Here is a 12,426-nt window from a genome sequence, read left to right as displayed (position 1 = left end):
ACCAAACTCTAGTAATGCAAGATCTGAAACAAAACTGGACTTTGGGACTGAATGTTGAAGTCTAGCTAGAAACCAAATCAATAAAAAAGTTATTTAAAATCTTAGATATCTAAAAGGCAGATGGGAAAAAAATCCTGTTTCTTGTTCAGAATACTCAGAAGAGGTAATTATATACTTCACTCTACAACATGTTTTAACTCTGAGTAAACTTTGTTTTAGAAGCATTTGTAATTCTCCCTCCATAAAAACTCCCTCCAAAAAAAAATTATACAGAAGAGCTCTCTCCTTTACTAGTTGCCAAAAGAAAATTAATGTAATTTAAAATATGTTAATGCATTCACCTAAACAACTGTATATAGTTTACCAGAAAATAATTAAATATATGCAACATCAAAAAAGTGTCCATTTCCTCAACTCCTTCCAAATTATACCAGAAATAACCTGTAGCACTCATATCCTAGGTTTAAAATCTTCAATAGAATAACCACAACCACCACCACCAAATAATTCTTCAATGATTAAGTTGCAGCCTACCTGATGCGCCAATTGGAGAGGTAGCTGGGGTCATACTATGGACATTCAGGCCAAAATTGTGGGATGGACCTGGGGCTGGCACTACTACAGGTGGTCCAGGTGGGTTCTCTCTTTGTGGAGAGGTAAGGGGGGTGGTGGGCTGGGAAGATGGTCCACCTGCAAGCCGAGCAAGGCGCCTTCGACGGATCTGTACAAAAGGAAATAAAAAGTAGATAAAGTACACAGACACAGAATTTCACAAACATTGCACCAATGGTCCTTCCAAGCAGTATGCATATCAATCTCTGCCAAAAGGCATCACCAAAAACAATAATATAATGTATGACCCTTGATACAAAGGAAAACCTGCATTAAAGATCACCTCCAATAAGCAATTCTCCTATGTCATGTGACCAATCCTCATGTCTTATGTGACCATTTTAAAATACCTCTAGAGTTTCCAGTACATTTTTAATATCTCTGAAGACCATCTCTACTGGCCAACCTAATTTGTGTTAGTCCCTTGAGTAGTCATTTAAGACAGGTTTCACTTTCTATTGAATAGCAATGTGAACACACAACAATTCCCTTCCTCTATTTTAGCATTTGATGGAATAAACTATGTTCTTCTGTTAAAGCGACCTTATCAACATAAATGTTGCCCAAATTTCATAACATCTAAGAACATCAGAAATATTTGTATTTTAAAAAAAATTCTAGTGAAAATAGTTATCTTTAATCAAAAGATCATTACCCCACAGTGTTTGAAACCCAAACATGAAGACTCTATAAGTGAGATTTTTCAGCCAAACAAAAATACAGAAAGTAAATGAAGAGACTAGCATCCTGAGTCTAGGAGCAGTAAATGAGCATAAACTGACAGGTTAATTGGATTTTTAAAATTCTATCCCTTAATGTGTTATTAATAACAACACAAGTAAAGAAGTGTGTTTGCTTGCAACATATGACAGGTTGCTAGTGTTCTTTATAATATTCTAAAATTCAGTACCACCACAAGCAGATTGGCTTGATACATAGGGAATGGACAGACAAAGGGAAAATAATATATCTACAGAATTTTTAGAACCAGAAAACTAAAAAAAAAGTAATGAAAAACTCAGAAAGTTAAATATTACCAAGAACCACTTCTCTAGCACTAAATCAGTGTTCAATCAACTGCACCATTTCTCACTTTTGCCCGTAATACCCAAAAGTTGCCAAGCATGTGAAAGAGTGCAAGAAAAGATTTGTGTCAAGTGACTTATACCATGTTACAACAGTCATTTAATGGCCTGCCAAACCTTCCTCAATAGAGAAAGAAGATGAACAGATCAAATTAAACCAGACTTGAAAAACTCTGGGAAAACATAGCTTCTGGAGCAGCATCTCTTCCTTGACTCTGATGTCACCACATGAATACAGAAGGTGGAAAGAAAATAAACCCTTGGGTTTTTTGTTTTTGTTTTTTTAAACAAAAAGGGCTTTGAATAGAATATCTTAATCCTACTCTTTACTAAGTGAAGTTGGGGTGTTTCTATTACAGCAAGACAAAGCAGGATCCACTCATGCAGCTAAAAACTGTTCTTACTGGGCTCTCTACAGAAAAATATTTAAGAAATAAAACTCATATTTTCACCCAAATCAGATTTGCAGAGTGATTAAAGCTCAAGATTTTATATCCTATATACCCACTTACATGCAAATTTTCTGTAGTGTAACATTGCTCCAATCATCAGGCAGTTACAACATTTCACCCAAGAGGTAGCCATATTTTGGTAGTGGTTCAAGTGATCCCTAAATATACACCTTGTAAAACAGTTGTAACTCAGAGTATCCTCTACTCTTAACCTATATCTGGGGTCGGCAACCTTCGGTACGCGGCCCATCAGGGTAATCCGCTGGCAGGCCATGAGACGTTGATCATCCGCAGGCACTGCCCCCCACAGCTCCCAACGGCAAACCGCAGCCACTGGAAGCTGCAGGGGGCAGTCAATGTAAACAAAATGTCTTGCGGCCCGCCAGCAGATTACCCTGATAGGCCGTGTGCCAAAGGTTGCTGACCCCTGACCTACATCATGCTATTTATACTATATAAAATAGAAAACAATTGACGTGAGACAAAAGTACCCTTAGGGTTTTCTTTCACACTGTGTCAATGACTGGATGTTGTTATTGTAAACTAATTCCTCTACAACGAAAACAAAAATCACTTTAAGATTCTAGTCCCCCAAAAAACGTATGCAAGTGCTGAACTTGACACACAAGCAGCCCTGTAAACTACAGTGGGGATACTCACATGTGTAATGTTCTGTTTGAGTGTCTGCAGGACAAAGGCCTAAATGTCCATATCTGCATTAAAAATATATATATAATTTTTGCGCGTGTCTGTGTGTCTGCAAATGGGCTGCGGGTGGTTTAGAGCTAGAGTCATCACCACAGATGTCACAAGGAGATAGGTAATAAGACAGAAAATATTCCTATTCCTTTCCTCATGGTTCCTAGCATTGTTAGCTTTTGACTGCTGCTTCACATTGAGCAGATATTTTCATGGAACTAGCCGCGATGATGCCACAATCTCTTTCTTGAGTGTTTACAGCTAATTTAGACCCCATCTTTTTGTATGTATTGTTGGGATTATGTTTTCCAATGTGTATTACACAACACTGAATTTCATCTGCCATTTTATTGCCCAGTCATCCAGTTTTGTGGAATCCTTTTGTAACTCTTCACAGGGTATGTCTAAAGAAAGAAAAACCTGGGCTCTAGGACCCTGTGAGGTGGGAAGGTCTCAGAACCTGGGCTCCAGCCTGAGCCCAGAAATCTACACAGCAGTGAAACTTCCCCGCAGCCGGAGCCCCGTGAGCCCGAGTCAGCTAGCACAGGCCAGCTGTAGGTTCTTCTTTGCTGTGTAGACATACCCACAGTCAGCTGTGGACTTAACTATCTTTAGTAATTTTGTATCATCTGCAAACTTTGCCACTTCACAGTTTACCCTCTTTTCCAGATCATTTATTAATATGATGAACAACACTGGTCCCAGTACAGATCCTTGGGGGACCTTGCTATTTACCTGTCTCCACTGTGGAAACTGAACAATTTATTCCTACCCTTTGTTTCTTACCTTTTAACCAGTTACTGATCCATGAGAGGATCTTCCCCCTTTTATCCCATGGCTGCTTGCTTTGCTTAAGTGCTTTTGTGTGAGATCTCGTCAAAGGCTTCCTGAAAGTCCAGATTCACTTTATCCAAGAGATCACCCTTGACCACATGCTTGTTGATCCATGATTCCCTTTTACAAATGTAGTGAGACTCTTCCCCAACATACTGTGTTCATCTATGTGTCTGATCATTCTGTTCTTTACTATAGTTTCAAGGGCCAGGATCGTTTCTATAGCATATTACAAAAATTGGCTTAGCCATTCAGAAGAAAAGATTATTGAACACAAGAAGCCAATTCTCAGTCACACTGTGGAACAGTAAGAAAAGAGAATTACTGTATTAACCCATTTATCCAAAGGGTCTTCAAGACACCACAGATAAATATGGGAGCAATGCATGGCAGGATTGTTTAACTGGAATGTATGTGCATCATAATTTTTGTACTTGCACTACTGAAAGGTTATTCTCAGTCTCCCTACTATAAGAAAGCACTTTAGATTTCCATCCTTTTTTTTCCCCCCTTCTCTTACCTACAAATCCACTCTGAAGCAGCAACACTAAGTCTCATTCATACTACCGTTGACGCTATACTAGTAACAATTCTGTTTAAACATAATTATTGCTAGTACAGTTTGCTTGACCAGTGGTTGGTACAATGGCTTAGCTACAGCCAAATTTAAGGCCCAATCTATTCCATAAAATCTACTATGTTTAAGTGTCCTTCTTAAACACACTCTAGTAATCCTAAAATGTGACTGGATTACTAGAGTGTGTTTAAGAACGACACTTAAACATAGTAGATTTTGATGTGACTTGGTCTTGCCTCTGCCGATTGGCCCAGACAATGTCATAACCATCTTAAGACATCCTAATACAGCTCTGGTCTTGTGCCCCTATACTTAAACATGGTACATTTTGGAGATGAGATGGGCATAAACAGCATTTAAAATCAGAGGGGTAGCCGTGTTAGTCTGAATCTGTAAAAAGCAACAGAGGGTCCTGTGGCACCTTTGAGACTAACAGAAGTACTGGGAGCATAAGCTTTCGTGGGTAAGAACCTCACTTCTTCAGATGCAAGTCTTGCATCTGANTGCTAGTACAGTTTGCTTGACCAGTGGTTGGTACAATGGCTTAGCTACAGCCAAATTTAAGGCCCAATCTATTCCATAAAATCTACTATGTTTAAGTGTCCTTCTTAAACACACTCTAGTAATCCTAAAATGTGACTGGATTACTAGAGAGTGTTTAAGAACGACACTTAAACATAGTAGATTTTGATGTGACTTGGTCTTGCCTCTGCCGATTGGCCCAGACAATGTCATAACCATCTTAAGACATCCTAATACAGCTCTGGTCTTGTGCCCCTATACTTAAACATGGTACATTTTGGAGATGAGATGGGCATAAACAGCATTTAAAATGGGTTTTAAACAGTGTTGTAAGGCCAACACAGAGAAGATCTATCTCAGGATATTTACAATTTGTCAAGCATGTCTCCCTGGGAGAAAAAAAATCCTATCCCAACAGGTCAGGAAAGCCATGCTAGCAAATGGCCGTGTTTAAACACAGTTGTCAATAGCAGATTTTGACTGTAGTGTAAGTGGCATCCACGAGGCTCCACTCTACACTACAATAAAAAACACAATCTGAGATGCCCATGTTATAGTGTGTATTTGTAACACTTAGAATTTACATCTCTCTTTTTGCCTGTTTCTCATGTTTTGCAGCAGCCATCAACTTTAGCTGAGCAATGACAATAGTACTCAGAGACACAAGGCGGGTGTGGTATTATCTTTTTTTGGCCCAACTTCTGTTGAACAAGACAAGCTTTCATGTTCCACAGAGCTCTTCTTCAGAGGTTTAGGGTTGTCTGTATTGTAACATTTTCCCCTTGCTTTTGTGGACACACAAATCCACATCAGTGTTCAGGAGCACTGATTTAATATAGATCAAAACCTTCAAATATCAGTTTTGACCTAGATTAAAGCATTGTTCCTCAACACAGCAACCTTTTAAAAAAAAAAAAAAAAAAAAAAAAAAAGTGAACAGGCAAAAAGGGTTGCAAGGTGGACAACTCTAGGCTTGTCATACCACCATGCACTAACAGTTCTTTATGCAGTGTAAACCAACTAGATCAGTTCTAATACTATAAATCCTACAGAGTGTTGTTGTTGTTGCCCTGCTAATATCAAGAATTATAGCAAGACAAGGGAAATGAGCAAAAGGGAATACATAAAGTCTACCTGTCATTACAAACTCTCATTCAAATTAATGGAAGTGGAAGAAAGAAAAACACAATCTTTATTAGCCAGGGATGATGGATTTGAAGGCTAACCAATCCATTCAAAATCATTTCTAGCAGAAAACATGAAAAAATGATTGAAAAGTCACAGATAAGTAGAGTGTTGATGAAATGTCATACAATTCAGCTAATGTTATCTGAAAAATGAAAAGTCATCCCCTGACACTCTGATGTATAGCTGAGGAAATGTCAACCACATGTCCTCACTTTTGTTTTTCCATTTGCCAAGTCCACCTGTACCAACACTGTTAGAGCCAGACAAAAGTATGACCAAATTAAGTGTGCCTTGCTCACAAACAGAAGTTGTGCCAAGGAGGATAATTAGTAAAACAAAATTGCTGAATTTATAATCTAATTGGAAGCTGCATTAGGTCTTAAAAATAACCTGTTTCCCCATCATTCAATTCATATATTTACAGAATGCTTCTCAAATAAAGAAGTGGTATGCAGGATGGAAAAACACAGAGGTGGTTGGGAAATGGGAAGGAGAAACACAGTGATTCAGTCAGTGGTGTGACTGGGAGGAAAGGAATTAAGAGGAGGAAAACAAGGAGAAAGGGAAGGCAGCAAACATATAAAAGAAAAATCATTCAAGTGTCATTGAGTAAGACAACAAGTTTGATGTCACACTTTTCCACACTATTCAAGCACATTTTCTGCCTTGCTAGCTTTTATCTTCACAGCAGGCCAACAAATTTGGGATCAAGTGGGAGAGAATAATAGGAGAGAGGAGAGGAAAAGGCACAGATGCTGAAACAGTAACACTGGATCAGCACGTTTACCAATTTGTTCTCAAATGCAGTTAAACCTTGATTATCCAAAACAAGGTCATGTCTTGCACAACATGTATTAATTGCACAGGAAATCCCACTCTGTTATCCATTATTTATTTCCCCTCAACCCCCAGTTTCAAGAGGATAATCAAGATCTGATTGCACCCTTGTGTCACTTCATATCCCCCCCACCTACACAAAGTGACAGACCAAACCAACAGTTAACTCAGAAGTTCTACTGAGAACAGTCACAATTATTACTTGCAACAAAGAGGGAACTATTACTACATGTAACATGAACAATTTCTTTCCAGAAAGCTTCCCGTCACCATTTAGCTGAGGTCTATTGGGGGTAAGGCATTTAGGCACTTTTGAAAATCCCAGCAGGCGCCCATCTGCATCTTTAGGCCCTAAATACCTTGGAAGATCTAGTCGTAGGCTCTTTAGGGCAGGCACTGACACTTTTTTGCAGTGCCTAGCATGAGGCCCCAGACTCACAAATGTATTAAGACAGTGCTTAAATCCCCACAGTTTTTCTCAAAATGGTCACTTTAAGAATGAAGTGGTACTTACCAAAGAATGAAGAAAGAAGGTAGTATTTTGAAACATTTTACTAAGAAAGGATGACTGTTTAGCATACAGTAACCCTACATCTCGTACGTAAAGGGCAAGTTATTTTGTGCCATTCTTTATATGGGGCCTTGAACCATCAAGAGCTACCTTCCCTATATATAATATAATTTGTTAATATTGTATAAAAGGTTAACGCAAAAATCTAAGCAGCCCAATGGAACAGGTGCACTAGTTCTTATTAGTTCACTTAGCACTAGATGTATCTAGGCTCTTTCTGGAAATCAGCTTTCAGAAACATTTTTCATCTTAATGGACTTCTACAAAGCTGTCAGCTGGATACTCAACAACACAAAAGATAAAAATAGCTTGATCACTAAAAATAGCAAATTCACGACTTTATTTATACAACAGACCAATAAAAATACAACCACAGCAACTAGCCTTTCATCCTCATATACCTTTGACCACAAAAACTGAAGTGATTTTTATTCATATCTATTTTGGAGCAATGGTACTAGATCAGCTGAGATTCTAAGCAAATAACCTTTATTTTTCCATGAAAGAGCGGTTTCAAAACTGCAAGATGCCAAGAGAAGAACTGACATTAACTCCAGACCCTAATACATCATAGGGAAATAAAACGATATATCAGCTACAGCATGCCAAGCAAGTTTAAGAAATATTTCATCTTCTGAATGCACTGTTCATTTAAGAACTTGATGGAGGTTATTTAGCCATTTAAAAATAAGGACATTTTAAGAAATGACAGGTCACCTAATTGTCTCAAATTTAAGCCACATTTTTCCGTCACCAATTTCTGTTCTTGTTTTCACATGCAATTGTTAGCTTTGTCTTCTTTGCAACTCAAAATATTCATTCAATTCTGGCCTTGTTCTTCCGACCCATCTCTCATACTCTCCTGATGCTTCTGCCCCATCTTCCTCTTTCATGTCTCCATGCTCTTGTAGGCCCTCTTCCCACATAATCTTCTTTAGGTGCTACAGGCCTTGTTTTTTGCATCAGCATGCAGCTTTACTGCCATAAGTGAACACTTTGCTATGCAATTAGTGAACTGTGCCAAACAGATGCTAGCCCTTGCCCTGAAAAACGAGCAACATAAAGGCTCAAGCATTGATAACAGTCACTTTAAAATTATTATGGACCATTGGTCCTTATGGTTTCCAAATAAACCCTCACTGAAGTGAATGGAAGGCCATTGATTCCAATGGAAGTTTAATCTGTCAGAAAGGGTGAAAATCTGAAGCCTTCACTGAACAAAGTGATAGAGCTCTTAAGAGAGAATCTAAATCAGAGTCTATTAACATCCTTCTTTAAAGACTAGCCACATTTTCACATCACGTAGACACAAATCAAGACAAAAATCAAATATATTCAGAATAAAACTGCAAGAGATTTTAGAGAAGGAGGAAAGGGATGCATAAGGTGAAAAGATATCCCAAAAATATTTTCCATACTAATAACAGAAACTAATAATTCACCAAGGCCATTATTCTGCCATATTTCTTTCAGTTTTAGTAGTTTGTTAGGCTCACTCATATTTGTGACAGACAAATCCATCCATTTCTCTTACTTATTGTGATTACATTTCTGTGTGGCAATATCCGATTCTATTTCCATGAATATGGAAGACCTTACAATATTCAGCAGAACCTTGCTAGCTTTCCCTTTACTATGCCACACACCTCAGCTGTAGTGAGCTCTCACTTTACGAAGACTTCAATGCTTTTACAAAACGTACCACAGAAATATAGAAACACTTGTCAATGCCTTGATCTTTCTTCTTTTGAAATGAATTCTACATATCCCTTTAACTTTAAGGGAATTCAGACCTTAACATATATATTGTAATGTTTCAGTCTCGCACTTTTAAAAGTTGTGTTTCTTTATTCACCCACTAATCTGCAAAATTCAGTAATGTGCAGTGGATCTCTTAAATTATATTTTGAAATTAGAAGAATATCCAACCCATGTCACTACCTTCAACCACTGGCAATGCTCAGCATATAAAGTTTCCACTGAAAAGAGTTTTCTTTTCAGCTCCATCCAATTTAGAGACAAAGGAAATCTAGTCATCTTTAAAACAGCTATATTTTCCAATAATGGCCATCTAAGATACAGGACTTGCTGCAAACAGTAGCAGTAAAAAGGAGAACTTGGAGGAAATAAAATTGATTTGGTTCTGAAGAAGGTCTTTTCCAGTTAAAAGGGTGTGTATATGTTAACCACAAAAATTGATGGCATTACTCCCTTCAAAAAACAAAACAAACAAACAAACAAACAAACATACAATAAACTTGCCTCAAGCAACCACCCAAAGGACTAGCTAGCTCAGATCTTTAGCTAAAATTGTACTAGGAAACTTGGGGAAGACTTTAAGAAGTTATTTAAGAGAATCAGAGATTTTCCTTAATGAAGGTGGAATCCTTAGTGGAAGAGACACTGTGTTTTCTGCAATCTCAGTTCCATGATGCTGCAATTCTGAGGTCAGTCATTTACAGTAACAGTGACATAACCAGTTTTCTATGGGATGAAATGGTCTAAAAATCTAACATAAAATGCTTCATAATCAGACACAGTTGAGAAGTATGATCAAAAGAATTACAGATTCATGAGTAATATTTTTGTAACATACCTACTAAATTACAGGCTGTTCCCCATAATAGGAACTACATTACTAGCATCCCCCACCCAGTGCCATATTGGAAATGTAGTCTCTATACCACCACAACATATGAAGATCATCCCCAGCCACATACCTATGAGGCACTTTTTCCTAACTTCTATTGCGACACAGTAGGACTGCTAAATCACAACTTACAACATGATCAAAAATATCACAGTATTTTGTAATACAAACCTGAACAACAACAACAACAGCCACCGCCACCTTGTTCTACAAGCTGGTCACCAAGTATGGCACAGAATAAAAGCCATTTCTCCCTACTACCACTACATCCTAACCGTAGAGAGTAAGTCTGCAATTAATCTAGTAGTAAACCAGGGGAATCTGATGCCCCGAACTATGATGTTGCAGCTGATCTGATCAGTCATTGTTTACAAATATAGTTCCCTATGAAAATGTTTTTAAGGGAAGGGGTAGGAAGAGAATGTAGGTTTGAAGTTGTACATGAAGTGGACACTCGGGCAGCTGGAGGTTACTAGAAGCAGGAAAACTCCTATTTCCAGATCAGCAAAACTTCAGAAGTAATCTAATCTTTCTCTAAAATATAAACGCAACAGCAGCTTGTGAGAGTACAACGGGTTTCATTTAAAAAGAAGAAACAGAAGCAGTTTGCAAATGATTTGCCCCACTTATTGCCCACCACAAGAAACAAACCTACAACTTTAACTGGAAGAATAAGAGAGAAGAAAAAAATTAAGGGAATTGAAGCCAGCCACAGAAAACAGGTTGACCTGTTCTAACATGAGCTAACCTGAGTTCTTCATACAACTCTGAAAAAAAGAAACCCTGTTAAATATGAAACCACACATACACCTCAATTGTCTCAAGTATTGACAAAGAGAAGACTCTTGAATGAGATTTTAAATGTCTCGTTCAAAAACAAGATAAAAATCCCAAGAGTGAGATTTTTTTAAAATTCCTAAAAATTAACCCAAAATGAAGAAGTCATCCCATAAGTGAACAGGACTTGGCAGAAACAAACATACAAACAAACAACCAGAAGAAAAAGAATTCAACCTCCACCCTCAAACAAGATCATTACAAGCCAGAAAAACCATGCTGAGATGCTACAAAGAGAGTCAAGTGAAAAGACACACAAACACTTGACAGAGGAAAAGTCATATTATTGTACTTTTCTTAATCAAAGTTTTCCCTTTGGATCAGCAAGACTTACATGAACATCCCCAGAACAAGTCCCCCCCTCCTCCTTCTCCAAATCAGAAAAATTAACAGCTTTACCCAGTACCCCAGGTGTAACCCTAGAGTTCAAAATACCCTCTCAATCCCATCCTCCTCTCCTAAAGAGCACCAGGTACCCTCTCGGATCCATCCTAATGCCAAGACTCCGTTCTTCAACTTATCCTTTTCCCTCCCAGCATCCAGCCTTTTCCCCCGCCCCAAGACCCCCCAAACTCACCTCATCAGCGCTCAGCTCCTCCATCGTTTTCCTCTTAATGGTGAAAGTAGTTTGGGGGCTCTTTGCTTCTCTAGGGGATGGGAGCTTCGGGGGAATTCGGTCCTGCTGCCTCTTGCCCCAGGGGTGTCTCAGAATTGCATAGTCAGAGGTGAAGCACAACAATACACAACGCACCCTCTCTCTGCTTGGCAGTCAGGCTAAGAGCAGCAATCCCCTCCGCCAACTCCTCTCAGTGGCTGCTGCTTCCCTGCGCCCCAGCTGCGACTGCTGCACCCTGCCCCAGCTCCAGGAGCCTCGTATGCCCCAGCTCTTGCTCCCCGTTCTCCTGTGCCCTAGCTCAGATGCCCTCAGCTCCTGCCCCCCCCCTTCTCCAGGTGCCTCCTTCCCTTGTTGCCCCCAGCTCCTGTTGCCCCCAGTACTGCAGGAAGGGCGACACCAGTGCCTGCCTCAGCCCTGCCCGCTCAGTGCCCCGCCCGGCTGCCCCCTCGGCCGCTGCCCGGCTCGCTGCCCCTGCCCCTGCCCCACACGGAGATTATTCATCAAAACAAGAAGGCGCGGCGGCCATCTTGGGGTTGAGATCACGTGAGCCCGCCCGGCTGCTCCGACTGAGCTGAGCACGCCGGGCCCCGCTCCGAGGCGGCCAATAGCAGCAGGAGGAGGCGGCTGCAGCCACGGCCGCTCAGGGCGGGGGGAGCGCTCCAGCCGCGGGCACGGCGAGGGGAGGGCCTGGCCGCTGCGCCATAGCAACAGGGGCGGGGCAGTAGGGAGCGGGAAATGGGAGAAACCGGCGTGAGGGCGGGGGAGGAGAGATGGGCGCGGGGAGAGGGGCACAGCGGGGGGGTTGAGATGGGATATGATGGAGACAGAAGGGGAGAGGTGGGGGTTGGACAGGGAAGGGGGAGAGGTGGGGTAGGGGAGATGGGGAGGAAGGAGATGGAAGGGGTGAGAAGTGGGAAGGATGGAGTCGGAAGCCAGGAGTAGGGTG

The 12,426-nt window shown here is 40.3% G+C and overlaps 1 protein-coding gene across 4 annotated transcripts in view; it reads right to left on the bottom strand.

The window, feature by feature from the left end:
- UBE4B (ubiquitination factor E4B) overlaps positions 1–11,993 on the bottom strand; it is a 65,101-nt gene extending 53,108 nt beyond the window's left edge. The window contains exons 1-2 of one of the 4 annotated variants that reach the window (XM_034753214.1): positions 11,442–11,993; positions 535–721 (exon numbers count right to left, since the gene is read on the bottom strand). In XM_034753214.1, the coding sequence (XP_034609105.1) occupies positions 535–721; positions 11,442–11,465 (211 nt within the window). In that variant the 5' untranslated portion in view covers positions 11,466–11,993. The remainder of the gene's footprint in view (positions 1–534; positions 722–11,441) is intronic. The other 3 variants (XM_034753215.1, XM_034753216.1, XM_034753217.1) reach the window with 3 other exon arrangements.
- Positions 11,994–12,426: the final 433 nt, after the last annotated feature.

This window comes from Trachemys scripta, chromosome 19 (genome assembly GCF_013100865.1).
Source record: "Trachemys scripta elegans isolate TJP31775 chromosome 19, CAS_Tse_1.0, whole genome shotgun sequence".
In the NCBI taxonomy this organism is placed as follows: domain Eukaryota; kingdom Metazoa; phylum Chordata; order Testudines; family Emydidae; genus Trachemys; species Trachemys scripta.
The sequence above is the reverse complement of the archived record's forward strand: the minus strand, read 5'-3'. Positions and strand labels throughout refer to the sequence as shown.